This window comes from Petaurus breviceps, unplaced genomic scaffold (assembly GCF_028583685.1).
Source record: "Petaurus breviceps papuanus isolate PSGF00001 unplaced genomic scaffold, PetGlider_PUasm1.0 131, whole genome shotgun sequence".
NCBI lineage: Eukaryota > Metazoa > Chordata > Mammalia > Diprotodontia > Petauridae > Petaurus > Petaurus breviceps.
Genome location: NW_027185674.1, coordinates 1,672,070 through 1,698,904, shown reverse-complemented (window position 1 = coordinate 1,698,904; position 26,835 = coordinate 1,672,070). Strand labels below are relative to the sequence as shown.

General features: G+C 39.8%; 1 protein-coding gene across 1 annotated transcript in view; it reads right to left on the bottom strand.

Annotated features, from left to right (window-relative positions):
- Positions 1–24,532, bottom strand: part of ACAA2 (acetyl-CoA acyltransferase 2) — a 39,520-nt gene extending 14,988 nt beyond the window's left edge. Inside the window, exons 1-7 of the mRNA XM_069104365.1 lie at positions 24,214–24,532; positions 18,048–18,214; positions 12,840–12,968; positions 9,322–9,438; positions 7,976–8,123; positions 4,654–4,829; positions 443–572 (exon numbers count right to left, since the gene is read on the bottom strand). Of these exons, the coding sequence (XP_068960466.1) occupies positions 443–572; positions 4,654–4,829; positions 7,976–8,123; positions 9,322–9,438; positions 12,840–12,968; positions 18,048–18,214; positions 24,214–24,229 (883 nt within the window). The 5' untranslated portion in view covers positions 24,230–24,532. The remainder of the gene's footprint in view (positions 1–442; positions 573–4,653; positions 4,830–7,975; positions 8,124–9,321; positions 9,439–12,839; positions 12,969–18,047; positions 18,215–24,213) is intronic.
- Between the last annotated feature and the right edge of the window lie 2,303 nt (positions 24,533–26,835).

The window sequence follows — 26,835 nt, the reverse complement described above, 5'->3', positions numbered from 1 at the left end:
AGCCAGGACCCTACTTCCATGCCACCCCACCTTTCACACCTGCAGGGGGCACCATGGTCCAGGGCAAGCAGCACCAACCTTGGCTTGCTGGACTTGGGAATCAGCCGTCTCCTGTTTAGATCACAAGCTTCTTGAGAGAAAGGATTACGTCTCTGCGTGTGTGTGTTGGGGAGGGGGTACTCCTACAGTATAGAGAACAGTGCTGGGCACATAGTAATTTCTGATATAAAAAATTTCTAATGGCTGAGTAGTTGATGACCTGTCCCTTTAGAACTTATTAATAATACTTCTATATAATGGACTTGGAGTTACCCAGGGGCATGAGGATCAAACTGCTATATTGATTACTTTATTTTCTAAAATTAAAAAAAAATTTTATTGATTACTTTTAAAATCCATCAAAACCAATTGAAACAGGCAACTCATTTTTAAGGCAACTTACCAATGCCCATGATATTGGGATCACATCCAGATACAAAGTACCCCACAATTCTGGCGAGCGGGGTCAGGCTATGCTTTTTAACAGCATCTTCACTCGCTATGATCACAGCTCCAGCTCCGTCAGACACTCCCTTGAAAGGAAGAGCGTATGTTAAGTGGACATCATAATAATTCAAAGAGGTCTGTGCCTGAGCAAAGGTAATGACAGCAGGGATAGTGAAAATGGATGGAAAACGATAGAGAAAAAGCAGTGCTGTGACCTGAGACATGCCAAAGCGGAGGAGAGATGATTCTGGAGGAATCTGGAGTTTGGGGAAACTGTAACTAGGGAAGGGTGCCAAGCCCCCCTCTCTGATGGGTATAGCTGAACTTTAATCCCTGTTTCACATGAATGAATGCTGGCATCAAAGTCCAAGGAGGCTGGGCATCTGGTGCCTAGAGTTGAGCAGTAACTGGCATTTAGAATTTTGTGACAATTTATAGAAATGTTTTGCATGATTTCGTATGTATAATGAATATCATATTGTTTGCCTTCTCAATAGGTGGAGGAGGGAGAATTTGAAACCCAAAATTAAAAAAAAAATCAATCAAGAATTTAATGATAACATGAAGAATGAATTGAACTATATAATTTTTGTTGGTGGTGGTGTTCAGTTGTGTCCTACTTTTTGTGACCCCATTTGGGGTTTTTCAGCAGAGATACTGGAGAGGGTTGTCATTTCCTTCTCCAGCTCATTTTACAGATGAGGAAACTGAGGCAAACAGGGGTAAGTGACTTGCCCAGGGTCACACAGATACCAAGTGTTTGAGGCTGAATTTGAACTCAGTCGTCCTGGTCCCAGCTTCAGGGCTCTAAATACTATGCCCCGTAGAGTAGCCCCCTACATCAGTTTACGTAATGCTATATTTCTTGAGATAAAGACAGGAAACATTTCCACTGGGGGTTGGCATAGTCTCATGCTTACTCATTACCTACATTTTATCTGCTCGCGGCCCGGGTTTCTAGTTCCTGTTTCTAATTCAGTTACTTATTTTCTAAATAAGCTTGCTTCAAAGTTAGAATAGTGCTGTGCTGTTGCTCTCTGACCGCTACCATGGAGACAAGCCCTCTCTGGCCTACATATCTCTCTCAAAGGGGTAGTAACCGATTTGGAGTCATGGGTCTGAAGCCTAACTCTGCCACCTGTGTAACCTCGAGGAAGAAATCTCATTTCTTCGGGCCTCAGCTTTTTTCTCCTCTATAAAATGAGGCCAGTTGGGCAATATGACTTCTGAGAACCCTTCCAATTCTAAGTTTACAATTTGTGTATCTTTTAAATAAAATCATGAACTCTTGACCCAGCAATAGCACTATTAGGTCTGTTTCCAAAGATGAGTACAGGGAAAAAGGAAAAGAATGTATATGTTCTAAGATATTTATAGCAGTTCTCTTTGCAAGGGAAAAGAACTAGAAATTGTGGAGATGCCTGTCAGCTGGGGAATGACTGAACAAATTGTGCTATAGGATTATGATGGAATACTCCTTTGCTATAAGAAATGAAGAGCTTTCCCCAATTGACAAATGGTCAAAGGATATGAACAGACAGTTTTCAGAGGAAGAAATTAAAGCTATCTGTAGTCATATGAAAAAATGCTCTAAATCACTACTGATTAGCGAGACGCAAATCCAAACAACTCTGAGGTACCACATCACACCTATCAGATTGGCTAATGTGACAAAACAGGAAGATGATCAGTGTTGAAGAAGATGGAGGAAAGTTGTAACACTAATTCATTGTTGGTGGAGATGTGAGCTGATCCAACCATTCTGGAGAACAATTTGGAGCTATGCTGTATCCCAAAGAAATCGTAAGAATGGGAAAAGGAACCACATGAACAAAAATGTTTATAGCAACTCTTTTTGTGGGGGGCCAAGAACTGGAAATTGAGGGGATGTCCATGAATTGGGGAATGGCTGAACAAGTTGTGGTATATGATTGTGATGGAATATTATTGTGCTATAAGAAATGATGAATAGACAGACTTCAGAGAAACCTGGAAAGACTTATATGAACTGATGCTGAGTGATGTGAGCAGGACCAGAAGAACATCATACACAGTAACAGCCACAGTGTGTGATGACTGATTTTGACAGACTTAGCCCTTCTCAGCAATGCAAGGACCTAAACAATTACAAAGGACTCATGATGGAAAACGCCACTCAAATCCAGAGAAAGAACTATGGAGTCTGAATGCAGAGCAAAGCAGACTATTTTCTTTTTTCTTTCTCGTGGTTTCTCCCATTTGTTATAATTCTTCTATGCAACATGACTAATGTGAAAGTATATTTAATAGGAATGTATGTGTAGAGCCTGCATCAGATTGCATGCTACCTTGGGGAGGGAGGGGGAGACAATTTAAAACTTATGGAAACGAATATTGAAAATGAAAAATAAACTAATTAAAAAAAGAACCACCCCCCCCCAACCAAACATTTAGTAAGTGGAAAAAAAGATGGCCAAATTACCATCCTTTTATTAGTAAGTTGCTGGTCTTATTAATAAGATGATTAAGTTACCCAGAAAAAAAGAGAAATGATGAGCTTGATGATCTTAGAAAACCATGGAAAGATTTGCGTGAAATAATGAAGAGCGAAATGAACAGAACCAAGAGAACCCTGTGTACACTAATGGCAATATTGTTTTAAGAACAACTTTGGGCAACTAAATCATTTTGACTATTATAAATACCCAAATTAATTACAAAGCACATGTGAAGGAAGATACTATCTGCATTCAGAGAAAGAACTGATAAATAGAAGCATGTATAGAATGATTTTACAGATATAGACACACATACATATTTGTATCTATTGGTAGCCATCTTTGGGGGGAGGGGATCAATTAATTAATTAATCTATTAATTTTTGACCCTGCTATTAATTTCAGGAATGTTTTAATTACAAAAGAGTTCAGAAAAACCAAGTTATATGGCAAAAACCAAGGCTGTAGATTTTGTTGTGCCAACGTTTGGCCTTTCCCACATTTACATGGATAGAATGAGCCTAATGAAAGCAATGCTCAAGTTACAAGATACTAGGCAGAAAAACCCTGAAAAGATCATAATAAGTTTGCACAAATATCTAACACAATATTTAGTAAGAACAGAGCTCACAGTGGGCAAACGACTGCCATGTTCCAGAATTCTGACAAAAGATAAAAGTCTTCTCCTTGAGCACCCTTAATATGCTCCACTACATGGAAAACCTTTTGTTCTTAATCTGGCATAATCTCAAAAAATTTCTTCCCTTTAAATAAAACTTTAAGAACCAAAACAGAATTCAAAAACAAAGGAACCCTGGTTGCATTCAAGAAGAGACAAGAAAGATCCCCTAGGCAATAGGAACAGATAAGATGTTCTAAGTCAACAATTGCAAAAGCCACACAGGCAATCCTGTATCCCAATAGAACTTTGACCCAGCTCTGACAACAACTCCACATAAAACAGGAAAATTGCCAATCACACTTGTTTATCTATACTTAGGATCTCAGGGAAATGCCCAGGCTAGATGGCAAATCCCTGGAGGACGATCAAAGGTGGTTTTGATTTTAGGAGGTAAAGTACATTTTGGTCCTTATGGTATAACACAATCTACCATACCATAAAAAACCAAGTGTGGTTTTACGTCCTTTGGAAATCTGGCAATAAATCAAGACTTTTCCATTGATATCATTGAGGGCTATCAGGTAAGAGTTTATGGTACAAGTTTGGAGAGATTGTTGCTACTGTGTATGATGTGGATGCAGATGGCTGTAGAGACTGTCCATTCGAAAGAACAATACATATTTCTATACTCTATACCAAGTAAACTGGCAATCAGAACCTCTGTGCCTTCGAGATTCCTAACCCAAGCATCTCAATCAGTGCTGCCACATTGCCACGATCCTAGGATTACAGAAACAGCACTGGGAAGGCCCTTGAAAACCACCTAGTTCAACCTCCTCTTCTTACAGGTGAGGAAACTGAGGCCCTCCAGGTCACATAAGGAGTGAGCATCAGAGACAGAATCCGAAGTCAGATCCTCTTGACTCCTGGGCTGTTGCTGCCTCCCAAACTTTAAAAAGTTGGAACACTAGTCTAAACTAAATAACCTAAAAGCACTGTGACAAAGCCACACTGCCTTTGTGCTGACTGCTTTTAACTTAGGCTGGATGTCCTAGAGTTAACACCTACTGAAGCATTTCCTGCAGTGACAGTTCCCCCTTTCTTGAAGACTGGAGAGAGCTTGGCCAGTTGTTCCATCGTTGTTTGGGGCCGGGGATGTTCATCCGTTTGAATTGTCTCTTTTCCTTTCCTTGTTTTCACTTCAATGGGTGCCATTTCATTATTAAAGTAGCCAGCATCATTAGCTGTAACAGCAGAATGATTTTTTTTTTTAAGAATAAAAATCTTAAAATACGAAAAAAATTTCTATTCTTTAGAAAAAAGAATAAACCCTATACAATTTCAGGTCCATGCTTTCTTATCTACTTCAGTCTAAGTTTCTATCAGTTTATCTCCATAATAGACTGTTAAGGTATTAACCCATTAAAAACAACATTCTTCCCACACTTAAAAGACCCGGTACCCTGCTATGTACCTATTGGGAGATGTATGTGTAGAGCTATGATATAGAATATACAAATGATATATATATGCTAAATTATATAAATTATTATATACAGTCATATATTATATAAATTATACAACATACCATATATGATTACATAACTTTATTATTTATGTCTTACATGCATAATATATGATTATATATAATTTTTACATTAAAACATACACACATCCCTATTGATACATAGTGTACTAAATCTTTAAGTTATCAGAAGAATGTTACTTTTAATATGTTATATATACAATATGTAATCATATATGTGTGGTTTATATACATAAACATATGTACACATGGTTGTTATATGTGATTGTGTAATACAGATATAAATTATATAAGCATGTTATATGTAAATTTATATATACAAATTTCCCCATAGATACCTATACATGTATATATGTACATATACGCAGACAGATATGTACATATAGGTTTACACACACTGAACATACACATAAACAAGCATGTTTATATAAACAGACATGTGTACATATATACATGTATACACACAATATATTAGATGGTATGTATATATCTTTGAAAACTGTATTTGAAAAATACTGTTCAATTTCTTTCTAACCAGCTTGTCAAAACATAATGACTACTTTGTTACTAACATTTCTATCAATCTGGAGAAAAAGAAATTTATCCTAACCTCTTTGTGAGATCCTGGCACTTAAAGTTATGGTGTGAAGAGAGTACACAAATTACAGTCTGTAATGTTAAGGGAATCTGAAGATCTTCCCTGTCCATTAATAGGCATATAGCGACCTGGCCCACAGATATTCACGCATGTGTGCACATATATACTCACCACACATTTTAAGCAAGAAATGCTTAATTTAAGTTAAACAATTTTGTCTCATAGCAACTATTTTACTGTGGTATCTTCTTCTTCTCCAACTAATAATCTTCTGTTTGCATGATTAAATAAGGTGACAAAGTACATCCTTATTACAAAGTTTATCAAAGACCAACATTTTGTGTGCATACTAAAAATGTTCAAGTATTTTTTCAGGCTGTATTAATAGAAGAAAGATGAGGTCTAAGAGAGGGAACAGTCTTAATGTACTCTGTACTGATAAGACCTCATTTGGAATACCATCCAACTGGGGATGCCTCTTTGGAAGATGGATATTGGAAAACCTGAATTTGTACAGAAAGATGACTTCATTATGGTAGTTTTGAAAACCTCATATGAAGAAAGGTCAAAGAAATTCAGCGTATTTAGCCTGGAGAGAGCTAAGGTACGAGAGCCTTCTTTAGATACTTGCTGGGCTACAATATAGAAGGAAAACCAGACTTTTTTCATTGAACCAGAAGACCAAGTAAAGGATCAATGGGCAAAAATTACAAGGAGTTTAACATATTAATAAATTTTTAAACTATCTGGAGTCTTTTTTTTTGGAGGTTGGAAGGTAGGACAATTGGTGTTAAGTGACTTGCCCAAGGTCACATGGCCAATTGGAGTCTTTAAATAATGAATTGCCTCATGAGGACGTGAATCTCTTCTCACTGGACCTACACATCCCCATCTGTTGTAATCACTGGGGGGGAGGCTGGACCAGGTGAGCTTTGAAGTCTAAATTCTGGGATCTCAAACCAACAACTGACATTTATATAGTACTTTATGGTTTGCAAGGAACTTTCTTCAAAAAAGTCATGAGATCAATGATGTCAATATTATTTCAATTTTATATGTGAGAAGCTCCGAACATTTAAGTGTTTTGGACATGGTCAGGCAGGACCCAAATCCAGAGCTTCTGACTCAATCCCAGGAGACCTCACTTCACTGGAGAGACTGCTAGGTATGATGAAAAAGGCACTGGATTTGAAATGAAAGGATTGAGGGACTCCTGAGTGTACTGCTTATTACTTATGTTTTCATCCAAGCATTTCACAAATTTTTTTTTCATTCATTCACCCATCTTTTGGTAAGTCATTTCATGTCTCTGGCCTCATTTTCCAAAACTATAATATATATTATATTATAATATATATTACAAATAAAAGGACTGGAAAATAAAGAGACTGGACTAAATAATCTCTGCCACACTGTCTTTCTATGAAATAAATACTATAGACAGAAAACTGGTCTATTAAAAATAAGGCTGTTACATTGGAAAAATTATCTTGCTTCATTCTTTCAAAATGAACCAGAATGAGAATCTATTACTGAATTCAAAAAATATTTATTCAAAGTATAGGCAGCATGAAGCCAGGCACTGAGGGGAAAACAAGATATAAGACAAGACCCTTCCCCTTCTAGGAATTTAAAGGGGGAAGCACACTAGCTAAACATGAAATTTAAGTTTCAGTTAAGTCAGGAGGGCAGCTCTATGTCTGATATCCAGGACACCTCCTCCATCAGCACGATTCTACATAATCTTGTAGATGGAATTCCCCAGACACTCACGACCCACCCAGGCTTTTCAACTTGTTTACATCATAAGTCATCATTCTTACAATCTTTTTTTTTCTTGCTGGCATTTTTTTTTCTATTTTACAATCATTTTGATAAAGACACTGATATATTGTTGCCCTCTTTATGTACAACTGTTGTATGGGGAGGATATACTTTGTATGTCCGGAACTGTGACCCTACTGGACTCCAGAGACATGACTATCTATGGTACTAACAAGCCTCTAGCTAAGAAAAATGTCCAACTCAATTGATTCATCAACAAATCTCTTATCTAATCAGCTAATATGACCCCAAAGGAGTTATGACAGAAAACCCCAAATCTCAAAATGATACTTTGAAATAAGAGATTTATAATGATCATCATTTATTATTATTCACACTAAATAATAATGATAAATATTTTGATTCGAAATGATAAAGGTTAGAAATTCCAGAAGGATTCTTTATCAATTAATTTTACTGACCAGCTTTCCACCTCTGCTGTGACTGCAAAGCATATTTATCACAGGCTTCTCTGCTTATTTTATGTTTTTCGGCAAGATTTTCAGCAGTAATTGCCATGGGAGTTTTAATATGCTGATCAGTCAGAGACGTCCACAAAGTGTCTTCCAGCTACCAAAGATATTAGTTAAAAAAAAAAACAACCAAAAACATGTTAAGGCAGGTTTTGTAAAAAGAATATGAAATAATTCATTTAAAATTAACTTTTCATACCTTCTCAAAGTAAAAAAAGCAAACTGACTTTGTAAAAACACATTTACTAGAATTACTATTTAAATCAGGTTCTCTGATATTCCAGAAAAAAATATAAATAAACATGCAAAAACGTGTAAAATTTCTCAGCCATGGGATGGGCCCTTTTAGGACAGCCAATAATACATACCAGTGAGTTATACTGCAGTATTTGAAAAATACAGTTAAATTTCTTTCTAGCCAACTTATCAAAACCTAATGACTACTTTGTTAGTAACATTTTTATCAATCTGGAGAAAAAGAAATTTATCCTAGCCTCTCTGTGAGATCCTGGCACTTAAAGTTATGGTGTGAAGAGAGTACCTTTAAGGGACACAAATTATGATCTGTAATGTTAAGGGAATTTGAAGAACTTTCCCGCCCATCAATAGGCATATAGAGCCTTGGCCCACAGCTATTCAGGCTCTGGGCTACAGGGAGTTTCCAACTGAGTGCTGGCAGAGTCTTTGTTATATTTATCCTGGGAGGTTAGTATTTTGCTTTGGGGGGTTTGCTCATGAGAAGAATCTTTTGATTTCTTGGTTGAGACTCTAAGTAGCCATATGTTCAGAGTCCCCCAACTACTCAGATGTGGTCTGTGCTCCCTCAATCCAGTGATGTATGTAAAGGATATAGCAATATTGCTACGTTCAGACAACTGGAGCCCTGTTTGTCTTTATGCTAATTTCTCTGCCTGTATTTTCTCCATGTTCAGGGAGATGACCTTTCCCCTGAACTAGTGAATATATTTAAAAGTAGGATTGTTAACCACTTTTTGAGCAGTCTTTCCTTTAAAAGCAGATCAAAGAACCTCTGCTAGCAGGCCATCCTGGGTGGGCTAGGGTGCTTGCTAAATACACTATTATACCTGGTTATGATGGGACTGATGGTCCCTGCAGGAATGGCCAGTTGATTTGCAAAATACATATCTTTCCCGCACAATTGATTCAGCTCCTCTATTTCCCCTTTTTCCTCTTTGCCACCTTCCTCCACTGCCCTTCCCCCCTAAATATTCCTGTCAAAACAAAAGCATAGCAACAAAATAGTAGTAATAACAAAAATTCAACATGGTCCCAACCTTGATGTCTGTTCCAAGCCTGGTACCAAAGCGAATGTTTCTGACACAGTAGGGAGCCTGGCTCATATTTTCTGTTCCTCCACAGAGTACCACTTCAGCATCCTTGGCACAAATTTCCTGTCAAAAAGAAGTTTTCCAGTGAAGCATTTCTGTTCCATGTAATTTCAAAACAGTTTTGAAAACTAATAAGAATTCCAGTAAAGGCAGTTCAGTGGAATGACTTCTAATAATTTAAATGTCACTTCTGAAGTCTCTGAACTCGTTATCAGTCTATTTATTAAGCATTTATTGAATACCAACTATGTGCTGTGCTGGATATACAAGATAGAAAATGAGGTGAACGACAGTCCCTGCCCTCAGGAAGCTCACCATCTAACAGGGAGCTCATAATCTAATGAGACTCTACAAAGAAACTCATTGGGTACCAAAAAATATCATTTTGTGGGACATCTGGCCATTCCATATTAATGTGCACATAAATATTTTAAAATGTAGCTTATAAGGATAAGTTAGAGAGTCTATCAGCACTTAGAGCTCATTCCTTCCAAATTAATCAACACAGACTTTGATTTCAATGTAAAGGCAGGCCTAGGGGAAGAGGGCAAGAAATATGATGGGAATGTGCTCAAGAAGCTCAAGGCTCTTGGACCACACCCAAGTTTTTTTCACTTCTTCCTTGAAAAAAAAAAAGAGTCGAGAGGTGATGGACATGATAAGAACCAAATAACATCCCCCAAATTGAAAAGTTTCCATCTTTAAGAGACAGGAAATTTCCAGTTACTTGAGTGGATGTCGTTTTCAGGTCAGCCTACCAGTCTGATAAGCAAAATTCAAGGTCAATGTCAAACTGGAAAGAAGAACAAAAACTGGGGAACTAGAGAGTGTTTGGTACAACCCCAAGCTGATCTCCCTGAAACAGACTCAACTTTTAAAATAACATTCATCCAAGGATGCTATACAGCTTTGAACCATGGAATGGATGGTCTTCAAAGAACCCCAGTACAAAGGACAAGGGAGGGGGGGCAGGGACACGTGGTGGACTGGAACAACCCATGAAATCCTACAGATGAACCACACAGGAGCAATGTAAAGGATGTCTCCAAAAATGTATGACTACAGAAAAGAGTATGGCAGCCTCAGGAGGAGAAGGAGAGGAAAGGGATGGCCAGCCAACACATTTCAATGCATTGTAATATCAAGAGAGAACAAGCAAGACCCACCTGCCGCCTGCCATGCGATATATCAGCCAATAAGCATTTATTAAGCACCTCCTATATTCTGGGCTCTTTGCTGTGCTGAATTATGAAGGGAACACACAGAACAACGAGATCACAAAACCATTTGAAGATTCCCAATATAATATATGAAGAAGGACAGGAAAAGCAACTGGAGCTATGGTTTTACTGGTCTAGGCAGCTCCCAAGTGGTAAAATCCCTTCTAGCAGTGCCAGCAGGTACCAACTGTGAAATTATAATCAGAGTTGTTTGGGGCAGCAAGAGGTTAAGTGATTCTCCCCAGGGTCGCCCAGCCAGAATTTGTGAAGACTTGGTCATGGCTTCAGGGGTAGTGCTCTACACACTATACCCTGATGCCTCACTAGGGGAGGCTGGAGCCTAGATCTCAATGAACAACACCCTAATCTCTCAAAGTCATTTTAGAGATTCTAATCTCTCCTGTCTCCTTCCTTTATTATTTCTGCTCTTAGTGAGAAAACCTAGTGTTAGCCATGAATAAAAGCGAATAATACAATTGGGGTCATTGTGTAAGAATAAGTATGGAAACACTAGGTAACCCGTTGATAGTTTACTTAATGAAAACCTCTATGTGTTGACATCGTTCATTATTTTAGAATGTGTAGCGCAAGGAATGCTTTTACAATGTTCTTTCCCTGCATCTCTTAGCCTGGAGTGAGGGACAAGGAAAAGAATAAAGGACCTGTGGTCAGGTCCCCTGGGTTTGATTCTTGGCTCTGCACCCACTGCTGATGTAAGACCCTGGGTAAACTACACAATCTCTGAGTTTCTTCACCTGTAAACGGAGGAGGTTAATCTGCTTGCCCTTTCCAGAATTTCTTTCCAGATCTAAATCTTATGACCTTCTTCATATTTGCTGACTCACTATTGTATTCAGCCTGAAATAAAACATTCTATTACCTTTAACTATGATGTCCCTTTTAGTGGCTCTAGCATTCAACACATATTCTAACTTCTCTTATCCTGTACTTTTAAAATTAAAAAACATTTTTTTTGAGTTCCAAATTCTTTCCCTCCCCCATCCCTTCTCCTACCCACTGAGAAGGCAAGCAAAATGATACCCATTATACATGTGACATCTTTTTATTTTTTGACATTCATTTTTAAAAAATCCTCCTACTTTTGAACCTTATTCTCTGTCATAGTACAGGTTTTCTTACTATTTCCCTCAGTTTCGGAGTCACCTTTCTCCCCTCCATCTCTATTCATTTTTTTTCAGAAATAACTCACAAAAATGCAGAAGTAGAGGACCACAGGCCAGTGGGACTCTGGCTGAATGAACCCTCTCAGCAAAAGAGCCTGCTACCAGGCCCGGATCGGTTCCCCACCCCCCAGGAAGAATCACAGGCACGAGTATTATGTCCTCATGATAAGTGTGGTACGTACTCCTGGCTTGGGAACAAGGAAGCACACAGTTTTCTTAGGAGAAATATCATAATGTTACAATTTAGTACTAACTAGAAACGTTGGGATAACTCCATCCTGCTCTAGGGAGGTTTGGAACATCCTGCCCGGCACTTGCACCTGATAACCAGGATGGAGAACATGGCAGACACATATGAGGCGGATGGGAACTAGGCCACTGGGATAATCCCAAGATGGTGGCTTATGATGACTATGCAGTTTTTCACTAAATATACGAGACTCGGACGAATAAAGTTGACTCTGTTTTCCACCATTCTCGGGGTCCTGTTTCTTCTGTGTTATCTAAGCAACTCTTCTCGGCTCTGCTGCTGGTTGGCAGGGCTCCCCAACGCTTTCTCAGCTCTGCCATGGAACAGCACCCCACAGCTGTCCACTTCCTGACAAACTCTTTCCCTCCCTCAAACCTTCCTATATTTGTATTTTTTCCCAGGAAATATATGCTGTGGTCTTAGAGATGATACTGACCGCTCGAGTAGATTTGGGTAGATTTAATAACGAGCTAGCATCTATCTGCAAAGTGCTTTACAAGTATCCTCATACCGACCTTGGGAAGCAGGTGCTTATCTCCCTCCTACACATGAGCAGAAAGAGGTTAAGGAATGTACTTAGGATCAGACAGCAAGGCAATGTCACAGGCTGGATTTGAATTCAGGTCTTCTCAATTCTAGGTCTAGCGCTTTTTTGTGCTATGGCATATACCTACCTATCTTTATTCTGGACTTCTAGTGAGCACAGTAAAAAGGTCAAAGTGATAGTGTTCTATTTATTGATAGGTGCATATCGCCCCCTGAAGTAATTGCAGTGCTTCCATAAAAATCAAACACAAACTATTTCCATACCTGACATCCACTGACAATAGACTGGAACCCAGAGCCACAGAGTCTATTCAGAGTGAAGGCTGGAGTGGCCTGAGGGACTCCCACACGCAGACCAACATGCCTCGCCAGGTACACAGAGTCTGTAGAACTCTGAAAGATGGGGGAGAGGTAAAAATGAATTTGTCTCTTGAAAAGCAGGGTTACAGTAAGCACAATGACATGACAAATGCAAAAACTGGTGTCTACATGAGGTGGAAAATAGTTCCTGGACAAAGCATCATATATGTACAGTGTGCCCCTCACATTACATAATAGCTATATCTGTTCTGAAAAGTTATACCTAAAATGAATTTTAATGACAATTAATGACAAAATGACAATTTTAATAACAAACAAATATATATTTAAAAACAAATTTTAAAATCTACTAAGGAAAACCTGGTATAGGAAAGGGTTAGACTAGATAAACTCTCTCTGGTTGTATTCAGCTCTAACTTTCTTTGATTCTGGGAATAGAAGGCTTCATTTTACAAAATTAAATTTTCATTTAAAACAGACATTTTCATCAGAACCTTTCTAAGAGCAATATCATTAACACCACTCAAGAGGTCATGATGGCAAGGTACACATTGCATTTATGTCTTTTCCACTGAGACTGCACTGAAGTCTAAAATGCATGGTTCAAAAGCTTTAATTTTAAATGACATAATGAATGAAGGACAAAGACCTAGGTCAGAGTGAAGGGAATGTGTGACAGGAGCCCTCTTAACAGGGGGGACTAATCTGAATTCTGGGCTTAAGCAAAATTCCTAATCAGGGTAAATAAAACTAAGAATCGCAACTCAAAAGAGCTTAAAAGAAAATCATTAGTCAGCAGTGTAACTTGTATAATATATTTATAAAGGGCAAGACAAGGATTTTTAAAAGGGATGAACCACAAAAGAAAAAAGTGTCAAATTAAAATAATATATTCTAGGACTTTTGTAAGCAGATGTCATGCTATTCAAAAATCAATAAAGAGTTTAGATTAGTATTTAATGACCATAAATATACAAGATTTTAAAAATCTTATCTATATTTTTTTGTTTTTACACCACTTTCATTTCCCAAAGTATCCTCCTCTCCTTCCTGAAAGCCATCCCTACTAAAAAATTAAAAAGAACAAATCTTGCCCCACTCTGAAGACATCATTTAGAAAAATTAACCAATAGGCAGCCAAGTCTAACACTGTGCTCCACACCCAAAGTCTGCCACCTCTGTGAGAGAGTAATGCATTGTCCTCTCTCTTCTTTGAGGCCAAACTCGGTCATTATAATTACTCAGCATTCAGTTCGGATGTTTTTTTTTTTTTTCTGTTGGTGGTATTTTCATTAAAATTGTCATACTTACATATACTACTGTCCTGGTTCTAGTCATTTCATTTTGTGTTAGTTCCTATATGTCTTCTCATGTTTCTCTATATTATTTATATATAGGCATCATTTCTGAAAGGGAAGTAATATTCCATTTCATCCACATGCCACCATTTTTTTTTAGCCACTCTCCAATAACTGGGCATCTATTTTGTTTCCAGTTCTGTACTATTATCCCCCTGCCAAGTGCTGCTCTGAGTATTTTGGTGGGTTTTCCTTTTATCTTTGACTTTCTCAGGGTATATGGCCATCAGTGGGACTTTTGGGTCAAAGTGTATGTTCAGTTTAATCACTTAGAATAATTCCAAATTGATTTCCAGAATGGATGGACCAATTTACAGTTCTACCAAAGTGTTTTAGGGTATGTATCCTTCTACACCCCTCCAGGATTGACTCTCTTATCATCATTGCCAATTCAACAGTTGTGAGGTAGAACCTTGGAATTGTTTTGATTTGTATTTCTCTTATTAGTGTTTCGGAGCAAACTTTCATGTAGTTGCTAATAGTTTGCACTTCTTTTTGAGAACTATTTGTTCATGTCTTCTGCATTTATCCAATGGGGAATGGCTTCTGGTCTTATATAATTAGGTAAATGTGGTCTCTTCCACTGAATAAATTGCACTTGTATCCCCAAGGCCTTGCACACAGTAGGTACTAAATAAATGTTTATTCCCTTCCCCTTCCCTCTTCCTTCTCTCTTGTCTCATCAATGGTTTGATTTATTGGGTATTATTTGATCATTTGATACTATTATTGGGAAATATTTGATAATATGGGTGCCTGCAGGGGTGGGAGATGAGGAGGCTGGAGAAACTGAATTGAAGCCATAATATATATGATCCTTTCTAGTCATTAGATAGGAGAAACTGAATCAAATATAATGGGACAAACTATGCCCTCTATACCCGTCCTATTTACTCCCTCTGTGACCTGCTCTACGTACAGTATGTGATGAAAGACAGGCCTGGGTACTCATATACTATTTAGCAAATATGTAGGTAGAATCTACTAGGTACTAGGTTCTTATTTTCTTGTTCAATTAGGTTATCATATTATTTGTCTGCATTTTACAAAGTGGCTACAGCATGCAAGAGAAAGGCAGCAAACAAATGGTTCTGAAAAGTTCTGACTGATCATTTTCAGTCAGACTGACAATTTTCACCAACAGAAGAAAGGCAAAAAGCCCATTGAAATATTTTATAGAAACTCATTTGGGGTTTGATGATTGCAACAAGTCTTTTGATCTAGTGTTTGTCAGGCTCATTGTTTTTACTTATAATCTCTCTCCCTCCTAAGGAAATCAGTGACTGGTAATAAGAAGGGCAGAGAAGGAATTTGGCTTGAAAAGGCCCCTGAGAACCCACAGGAGACAGCAAATAGGAAGATTTTCATGGATCCTAATTCAATGGAAAGATGAGGGGGAGCTAAGAGATTAAAGATTTAAGATCCAAAGGACTTGAAATCCAGCAGGTATGGAAACCAAGACAACTGATTCAATTCCCTGTCAAGATTGTGCCATATTTATGTTTCTCCTATAGACAACTACCTGTGTTAAATTCAAACTGTTCTCCCTGCTAGGGAAGGTAAAAGGACTTGAAAGATTCTTCATGTTTTTCTATGACATTCCTAGATAGGATGGGGTAGGAGGGGAGAGGGAAATGAACCTAGAAAATAGAAAAAAAAAAATCAAGGAAATGAAGTAAGGAAAAAGGCAGGTAAAAAAAGGCAAGGAAAAGTAAGGGAAAAGTTTTGGTTGCTTTTCCTTAATAGTTTAATACTTATCTGTTATGGTCTGGCCTCTCCTAGCATCTGTTTTGTTTTTTTTTTGCTTGTTAAGTTAGGCTTTTTCCCCTTTTGAACTCATTTTGTAAGCCTCTCACTTGTAGCCCAGATGTTTTATTTGTTTTCTTTTGTCATTCTTTGCCTCCAACACCTGGCACAGACTCCTTCCAAGGATGAATACCTTCAGTATTATTATTTCTGGTCATGAAATCCTGCTATGAATCAAACTTGTCACGTTGTTGATGCTGCCCCTCACTGTCAGGGCGACAGCTCCCTGTACAGCCGTTAGTGTAAGTACTGAGATCTCCCAGCACTGCCTCCAGACCTCCCACTAGAGATGGGGCTCTGGCACATGTGTCCTTCCTTTCAAGCCATTTCCCTCACTTTGAAATTCAATTTCTGTTTGATTCCTGACTCTCCTGTCTCTAGCCTGCTTGTGTGGCTCAGGCCACCCACAGATTAGAGGCCAGTTCAGTCTGGTTGACATTAATTGGTGTCAGAAGTGGGACTGGACATGGAACTGTGGCATTGAACTCTCTTTTGACATTCATTATCTAAAGCAAAAGTCCCTTTTCTATGGTTTGGAGAAGCTGGGGGAATCTGGAGAAAACTGTTCTGCCATCTTTCTAAGCACATCTACATACATACATATATACAGATTAGAAATATCTATGTAATAGATATTTTATAGATAGATAGATATCTCATTCTCATAAGTCTTTGTTTAAAAAAGAGAAAATTCCACATTCTATTATTAACTTTACTCTTTAAAATTAGACCTGGAAGGGATCTTAAGATGATCATCTAGGGATTAAATGGCATATCCAAAGTAATACAGCTAATATTAATAGCTAGCTAATGTCAGAAGACATTATAACTCAGAACCCTTGAAGCTGATCCATTTTTTTCCAGAAAGAAGATCATCATAGGTTACTCAGAAACATACTAGCAGATATGTCCAACACTGACTTGCAGTTTTCTGAGTATCTGAATAACTCAGATAATTAATCTTAGCCTCTTTGCCCCCAACAGTTTAATACACTCCTGTCATAATCCTCCAATATCAGGGCCCATATTTAATTAATTATTCATGAAGCAATTGTTCCTGAGTATCTGAAAAATAATTCAGATAATCAAACTTAGCCTTTTTGCTCCTGTTAACCCAAGACAGAGCATGAATGAGCAGGGATAACAACATAGGAAAGTTGGTACCTCTTTTTTTGTCAAGTTTTAAAACTTAAAAGTCCCCCAGAAATTTGAGGATAAAAAACTCAACCCTGCTCCATCATGGCAGAAGGATTCAAGTTCCCCAATAGGACAGGCTAATATTCCATCTTTATTAAATTCATCCCAAGGTCTACTGAGTCAAAGGTAATTTAAAGTACCACAAATAAATGGGGGGGAGGGGAAGGTTGAGGGAAAGAAATACCAAGATGCTTTAATGAAAACACTTTGCCTTCCATGGGGGACTCTATATCAAAAGAAAAAGCCATGGCTATTTATACTAAGAACAGACAATAAGTGGGGATGGGGAAGTGGTCAATTTTAATGGATCTACCAAATGGATTGTTATGAATTAAACCACAGATTATTAGCAGGCTTTACAAACTTCCTTCAGATATTTACTGAGTACTCCTGATATATATATATATATATATATATATATATATATATATATATACATATAGTGCCCTACGCTAGGTACCTGTGGGGAATATAAAGAGTTTGTATAACCAAGACCTTCTCCCTACTTGGTGAGTACAAATTAACCTTAGTAAAATACAAATTGGGAAGGCAGAAAGTTTTTATTACAAACCAAATATTTGCATATTATATCTCTTCTAGATGATGAAGGCAGCAGGATTGCTCCTTCTTCAAATGCACAGATATTATCAAGAGCTATATTGCATTTCAAATTTCAAAGTCTTTTCATCGTTATTCATTTGTTCAAAGATACCCAATTCATAGATGGAAGTTATATTTGTAAACACATCAAGAAAGCAAAATGAGCATACTTCCCTTCTGCCCTACTAACCTGTGTCACATTGCCCACAATCACGCTGTCAATAATTTCTGGAGGGATTTTGCCAGCAGATAGGCTAGCCTTGGCAGCCAATTCAGCCAAGTCGGTGGCTGTGAAATCCTTTAGTAAACCTCCATAGGTCCCAAAGGGTGTTCGTTTGGCAGCAACTATGTACACACCTAGAACCACCAGAAGAAAATGATTAATGATTTTAGGTTAGCCTGTGCCCTTTCACCTTCATTTAGGTTATCTTGATCTGTATAGGTCAAAGCCTTCATTAGGAAGTAGAAGTCAAGATCAAGAGAGCAGGAGGCCTTTTTCACCTAGTTACTTCACTGATATATAGACAGAGCCAATCAACAACAAAAAACACAGGGAACTAAGAGAACGGTTAAGAATTCTATTTAGACCCTGATCAAGTGGAAGGGGTACCAGAGTTAAGAGACAAAAAACCAAGCACGAATCCCGGATCTGTAGTTGACCAGCTTAGGAACCTCAGACAACTGCCTTCTCCTCTCAGGATCTTGGTTTCTTCAGCTATAAAATGAGGGGGTGGGGCAAATGAATGGGCCATCCATGACTGGAGATTGTTCTGTTCGTTATGTGTATTTATGCCCAGGGACTTGCTCAGTACCTGGCACATGGGAGGTGCTGAATAAATGCCTGTTGATTTTAGCAGGAGGAGCTGGGTAGAATAATCTGATACTACCTGTATGACCTTGGATACTTCACAATTTCTCAGAGCAGTTTTCTCATCTGTAGAATGGAGTAATAATATCTGCAATACTTACTCATAGGGTTGTTTGCAGAAAAGCATTTTTGCCAACCTCAAAGTGATAGTGGTGCTGCAAGTCATCTAGTCCAACCTCCTAATCTAATATAAAAAATTCCTTCCACTTAATACACCTGTCAATCATCAATCAATCAGTAAGTGTGCATTCCTTAAGTATCTGCTATATACCATCATGATGCTAGGCACAAAGAACAGAAAAATCTCTACCCATGATGAATTTACATTCTAACAAATGGCCTGCTCATGTTGTTTGAATACTTCAGTGATACAGAATTAGCTACTTTGTTAGGTAGCCTATTTCAAGGGTGAAATATTCTAAGTTTGTTTTTATAGTGACTTAAAATCTACCTACATCTTTCATTAATTGGGTCCAGGTATGACCTCCGGAGCAACACAGAATCTACTTTCTAATGAATAATGCTTTAACTAAAAACATCCCTCTCATAGCAGTTCAACCTTAGTGCCTATGATATGTTAGATTACTATGCTGGGGGTAGATTCAAAAGTTTAGATAAGGTCTACTCCTTGCCCTAGGGAAGCTAGGTGATGTTCAAATCCTGCCTTAGAAACTTACTAGCTGTGTGACCCTGGGCCACTCATTTAACCCTGTTTGCCTCCGTTTCCTCAATTGGAGGGCCTTTGGAAGCTAATAATGGCAAACCACTCCAGTATCTTTGCCAAGGAAATTCCAAATGGGGTCCCGGAAGAATTTAGACGCAGCTGAACAGCTACCGCAAATAACCAAGTTGGGACAAAAGACAAGACTGAATAACAACAATGTAGGGAATCCTCCCTAAGGAAAAGATAAAAGGGGCAGCTAGGTAGTGCTGGGCTTGTTATTAGGAAGGCCTGAGCTCAAATCTGACCTTACATACTTGGAAGTCATATGACCCTGAACAACTCACTGAAGTGCTGCCGACGTCAGCTTTCTCATTTATAAAATGGGGCCGGTAGGACCGAACACAAAGGAACTGTTGTGAAGATCAGGTGAGATATCTGTACAGCGCTTAGCATGGCTTATTAGCTGCCCATTCTCTTCCTCTCTGCCGTATCACCAGAAACCCCCATAATTCTATTTCTTTTTTATGTGTTGCTGGTTTTCTCCAATTGCAAAACACAGCAGATTTTCTCTTTAAAAAGGGAGGAAAACACATGCGTTACATTAAAAAGAACTGCTGTACTTAACCGTCGCACAACACTGCTAGTAGAAAGCACGTGAAGACTTGGCCAGGGACGACCCAAACCACTATGTCTGATAAAGCAAGAATTATAATAATAACTTGGATTACAAATGGAGAAAACTAGAATCATCTTTTTTCTTTTAAAAAGTTAAGTATATATTTCAAAGAAGCTGGTACCAAAGTCCAAAAGACCTGGGTTCAAATCCTGCGTCTGACACATCCTGGTGATGTGATCCCAGGCAAGTCACACTTAACTTCTCTAACATTTTAGGCTACAGAGAAGGTGCCAATCTGCCTATGAGAATTCCCTATGCCAGCATAGTCATATTTCACAGGGTAAAGGAAATGACTTGGCTTTTCAACTTTGCTAATTTCTGAGATTTCTCCTACTTTATGGGCTCTAGTTTCTGGAGTTAATCAGTCACTTAAACTCCATGTTGGAGTTAAAAGGTCTGTGACATTACTATCTTCCTCCACACATCAAGTCTCCACATTTTGAGTCTGCAGAATTCTGAAAATTCATGGAAGGTAAGGATCTGCAAACACTGAAATGAGAGCAGGAACAAAAAATAGCTTTTCAAATATCAGTCCATTGTACAGAATCCTGGTGAGAAAGAGCAAGATGCCATGTAATCCTGACAGAATGGGCTCTGAATGCTAACATTATTATTTATTACCTTTGAGCCCTGTTTTTTCCTTTCTAATCAGTTGTAGAGACAGATTTTCTAGGGAAGAAGCCAACAATTTTTTTAATAGGGAAAAGTCAATTTTGGTAACATTCTGCTAATGTTTTGAAGTTGGGAATTACATATGGTGTTTGATAGTGGGTAAATGAGCTGAATAAATAGCTAGGCAGAGATTCCTTTGTTTATTCAAGCTAAAAGGGCCTAAATAAATATAGTTCAGTCCAGTGTTCTTAATTTGGGTTCTATGTTCCCTGGAAAGATTTCAGGTGGTCCCTTAATTTTTATGTGAAAAAATTATACCTTTCAAAATATAATTTCCTTTGTGATCCTATGTATTCTATTTTATGTATGCATTGAAGATCATTATTCTGAGAAGTCCATACCAAGATTATCAAAGGGGTCCATGACACAAAGAAGTGAAGAACTCCTTCCTTACAATGTGATCTTGGACATTTGCTCTAGGGGTAAAAAAAAGAAAAAGAAAAAAAAAGAAAGATACCAACCCGGCCAGTTAAGAAATATTTCCTATCCCAACCCAATTTCAAAAGAGAAATTTGGTAAGTAAGCAGCCATTTCTATTGATTGTTTGAGAGTTAATACAAAAATTCCTTAAAAAGTGAAAAGAAGTAGAATGAAGGCTAAAGAAAGCACAATACTTAACAGAGCAGTAAAAGTCATGGATAGGGCTAGGAATGTTAACAGCCTAGTAGGCAGATTTTCTTCAGTCTAACCAGTAACCTGGTATCTAATCTAAACCAAAGTTTACCATCATGCCACCCAATTTTTTGGATACAACAACTAGTCTGTCTTAGGTATTATTCCTGCAGGTGATGCTTGAACAAGAAGGAAACTTTAGTTCAAACCCTTCAATTTACAGATGATGATGAAACACAGTTAAGCGATATGCCAAAGCCAGGGATATTTTCATTTAAAATTTTAGTTGTACAAATTGCAGCCAGAAGTATTCACAATATGCAATAAATCCACAGTGATTTGTATGTTGCCATTCCTCAGAAGACATTTTGGAATTAAGATTTAGGTAGGTCTCTTACACTTTCTGTGTGATCATGGTCAAGTCAAGTGACTTCTCAGTTTCCTATTTGTCAAATGGTGACAATAAACAGTACTTTCAGTACCTACTTGACAGGGTTGTTGTGGGGCTCAAAGGAGATAATGTATACAAAGAACTTCACAGATTTAAGTTGTTATATTGAATCTGTTCTTTAGGGGTGGCTAGGTGGCACAGTGAATAGAGCACCCGTCCTGGAGTCAGGAGGACCTGAGTTCAAATCCGACCTCAGACATACTTACTAGCCGTATGACTTTGGGCAAGTCACTTAACCCCAACTGCCCTCCCAAAAAAAAAAAGCAAAAAAAAATCTGTTCTTTAAAAGTGATTTTGATTAAAATATAATTTTTAAAACAATAATAATTTGCACTTTCTGAATATTCTGCCTAAGTTCCTATGCAGCTTCACTAAGGAAACATATTGCAATGTATACTGCATCTACAGGATACAGAAAGTTCAAGAGACATAATTCCTGGAAAATAATGTTATCATTTTATTAAGAAAAGGATCAGTGATAACTCTCAAATGCTAAAAAGACCAATCAAGGTGGTGAGCTCACAGTTTATAGGCCCTTAGAAGAGAGGGTGCTTCTGAGGGTAGTTCTGACTGGTTAACAACTAATGACAAAGAACGAATATTACAATGAAAAGTGGCTAAAGAGGGCTGGGGGAAGAATGTAACTTTGATTATGTCATTTACTTCTAAATTGCCCTAGGCAATCTAATCCGAGAATTTAGATTCCCCCACTCAAGCCTGAGCAGAACATTGACTGGCCATGAGTCTCACTTTAGATTAAAATCCTAGTAAAGTTGGATGGGGTCTGAACAAGATTTGAGGGGAATGTTAATCCTATCTGCTACCATCAATCCAGTCCTTCTGAGACTGAGCTTCAAAATGAGGACTTTAGAAAAAGGGGGGAAAGTCTATTATATGTCTGGCACAAATACCCTTCTATGTCCAAGATATATTCTAGGATTGTAGGGTACGGGCAAATGAGAGCTGAGCAAATGAAACGATTTCTAAGTCTGGAAAACGTTGATAAAGTCTTGTCTCAGAATCTCATTTCATGTATAAATGTTTTGCATGAGTGAGCATGTATAATCTCTATATAATTTTTGCTATCTCGAGGAAAAGAGTATGAAGGAAGGGAAGGGAAGAATCTAGAACTCAAATTTTTAAAAAAAAACAGTGTTAAAAACTGTTTTTACATGTAACTGGAAAAAAATATTAGAATCTCATTTACTTTAATCTCTATTTCTATGACCATAATAATGCCAGTGGAGGAAGAAGGGGTATAGAAGCAATCATATGTCACAAGTTTGCCCATGCCTTTCTATATATTTGGACTAAGAGATGTTTGCTATGTAGATATGTTACAGACTTGGAGCTTAGAAACATCCTTAGGCCCCTCTTTTGGACAGTGTACAAAAAAGTTTGAGCAGTGAGGGCTTCTGCACATCTAATTTTGAAGAATGCCATCTCACTGGCAACCAATTCTATAAGACTTATATAGATCCTGGCCACAAGGCAAAAACGTCACATGCTGATTTGCATTATTATTCATTAACTGCAAGCAACACATTTAAGATTATTTTAGGGTGGGAAAAAAACTTAACTGTACCATTATGGGTTATTTTTCACTTAAAAATGCTGAATAGGTAGGCACTGCATTTGTAATAGTATTTACACCTGGTAAATACTGTTGATTGTTAATAACTAATCCTTTACTAATTCCATGACTGGGAGAGCTAGGTGGCACAGGAGATAGTGCCAGGCCTGGAATCGGGAAATCTCATCTTCCTGGCCGCAGACACTGACTAGTTGAGTAAGTCACTTCACCCTGCTGGTCTCAGTTTCCTCATCTGTAAAATGTGTTGGAGAGTAAAATGGCAAACTGCTCCAATATCTTTACCAAGATAACACCCCCAATGGGGTCATGAAGCATCAGATACTACTGCAGCTGCCCAACACTGCACATCCCCTCATTATTGCCCACATGGCAAGCCTTGTCCGTAATCCTTCATTGGACTTAAACGAATCTGCATACCCTGGGAGGCTCAAAAAGTTAGGCTTTAATGCCAGGGCTTTTCCTAAATGCCTAGTATGCCAGTCCCCTCTCCCCAACTACGTAGAACGCCATAGGCCACACAGGGCGTTCGAGAAGCCTCCCCCCACAGTCCCGGGAGGCAGGTGTTTCACAGAGGTAGGTAAATGATGACCAAATGCGCGGCCTCTCCAGCGGGCAGAGCCGGAGCCCAGGCTTAGGCTGCAGCACACAAGCCGCCCCCAGTCGGAAGGGGGGAAGAGGCCGCACGTCAAGGTCAGCGGCTCCTGGGACAGCAGAGTCACCGGCCTCAGGACCCTTCCAGCGCCGGGAGCCAGAGGCTGAGCAGGGCTCCGAGCCGGGGCGTGTGCGCTGCCTCCCCCCGCTCCCCTACAGGGCGCTTACCTCGGAGCAGGGACATGGCTGGGCAGAAGGATGCCTTTTCCTGGGCTGCGAGAGAGAATTGCAAAGCAGCCCGCGAGCCCAGCGCTTTGTAGATGCACCTCGGCCCCGGGCCCAGCCCCGCGATTCCCCTTTCACCCACTTTCTCCTCCCACTCCGGCTCCGGAGGCGGTTGCCCGTCCTTCCGCTGCCAAGGGCTGCTGGAGCCTGCCAGTTCCTCTCGCGAGCCCCCTCCTCCGAAGCCTGACTGGGGGGTAGTGGAGAGGCGGGGGGTCGAGCTTTCCGCATCCCGCTGCGCTTCCCGGCTCTTCCCTTCCTCGCTCCCCTGGGTACCCACCCGCAGAAGGGCCTGCCTTATCGAGGGGCCTGGCCTTTCTGTGACTTTTTACGCCACCCTTGCATGGTGCCACCCTTCTTTCATTGCCCGACAAGGGCGCTTTTCTTGTCTACACATGCATGTACATAGGAGGGCAGCTAGAGAGTGCAGTCAGGAACTCATCTTACCGAGTTCAGATTCGGCCGCGGGCACTTAGTAGCCTTGTGACCCTTGGCAAATCACTTTACCTGGTTTGCTCAATTTCATCAGCTGGACAAGGAAACGGCAAGCCCCTCCAGTATCCAGTATTCAAGAAAAATCCAAATGGATTTTCAGCCCTATAGGATAGGGTGGGAAAAAAAAGACTGAACGACAAATGCGTGTAAACACTGTGTGTGTGTATACACACAGGACTACACTTTTTTAGAATTGTGTGTGTGTATACATACAAATATACATACACACACATATATGTGTGTGTGTGTTAGGATTTAAGAATTCTAACCAGGGTAGCTAGGTGACTCAGTGAATAGAGCACCAGCCCTGGAATCAGAAGGACCTCAGTTCAAATTCGGCCTCAGACACTTGACACACTAGCCCCGTGACCTTGGGCAAGTCACTTAACCCCACTTGCCCTGCCTTCTCCCCTCCAAAAAAAAAGTAAAAAGAAGAATTCTAATCAAGGCATTACCAAACACAACTTCAGAGAGCCTATGAAGAACCTGATACACCCCTCCAGAGAAGAAAGATGATATAGTATCAAGATGTATGATGAGACAACAAATTTTGGACATGGCCAGTGTGGCATTTTGTTTACTGGGCAATGAGACTTATTACAAAGGGTTTTGACTTTCTTTTAAATATACATATATGTGAACATATACACCTATTCACACACATACAGATGTGACTACATCACATTTGTATGCATATATATATATATATATATATATATATATACGCACACCTATCTTATCTGTCTACCTGACTCTCATCTCTCTCTCTCTCTCTCTCTCTAACCTATGTCCTAGTCGCCTGGGGCGTTGAGAGGCTTAAGGGACTTGGCGAATGGGGGACTGAGGGGCTAAAGCGAGCATCTTTGCCAGCTGTCTAAGGCTCAGTCTCTATCCACCCACCACTCCAGCGAAGATGCCCCAGTATGGACCTGTTAAGGCAGATGGGCATTGGCTCTGCAATTTGTAGCCTTAGATTGGAATGGTCAGGTGCACGAAAAAGATGCAATGATGTTCGGCATCCTGGAGTACATCAGTAGTCAGACTTAATTTCTAGGGCTCTCTTAGGGCATGTATGTACATATACATATACAATATACAAATATGCATACTGCATATGCTGATGTATATAGTCATTAGTTGATAAGGAGGAAAAATTAATGTGCCAAACGAGACCAGATCGTTAAAATAGTAATGGCCAACATTTATATAACGCTTCTTAGGTGACAGGCGCAGTGCTAAGCGCTTCACAACCACAACCCTGGGAAGGTAGCAGCTACTATCATGCCCATTCTACTGAGGAGAAAACGGAGGCAAACAGAGGCTGCGTCTTGCTCAGGGTCACACACGCAGCCCTGAAGGGTTCGGGGCTGGATTTGGGTCCGGCCCTGGTAAGTAATCCGGTCCGCATCCGCCGCTGCCAAGCCCAACGGGGCGTCCTTGCCAGGGTCGGCTCAGCCTCTGTGGCCCATACGCGTGCGGTGGGATCTAGGCTTGCTGGCCCCCGGCGCCGCACCGCAGCTTCCTCTCCTCTCTGACTGGAGGACTGGAGGCTGGCACGGCACTCTGCGGGCACCAGAAATTGCACTTGGCATCCGCCTCTCTGCTTGCCTGGACCTCTTCCGGACCAGGCCCCCCCCCCTCCCCGCCATTTTCCTGTGTCGTCTCCCCCAAACCCATCAGATTGTAAACTCCTTGAGAGCCGGGACTGTCCTTTTTATTGATTGTGTCCCTGGCACTCAGCACATGCCAGCGCCTGGCACACAGCATCCGCTTACTAAACGTGGATTGATTAAGTGGTTGGATTATGACCCTAGGCAAAAGCGAGGAAGGCCGAGACTGGCCCCCAAGGAGGGGAGGGGCGGGGCTGGCCGCCCAGAGGCGGGCTGCGATTGGCTGAGCAGTCCGTCTTTCTTCTCGGGGCGAGGGGCGAGGGGCGAGGGTGACGACTTCCGGGCGCCCGGGCATTTTGTCCCCAGGTTTGCCCGAGCGGCCCCCAAGGCAGAGAGGATTTTCTTAGAGTCTAGGAAGGGGCCGAAGCGCCTGAGCCGTGCCTGCTCAGCTCCCAAGTGAACC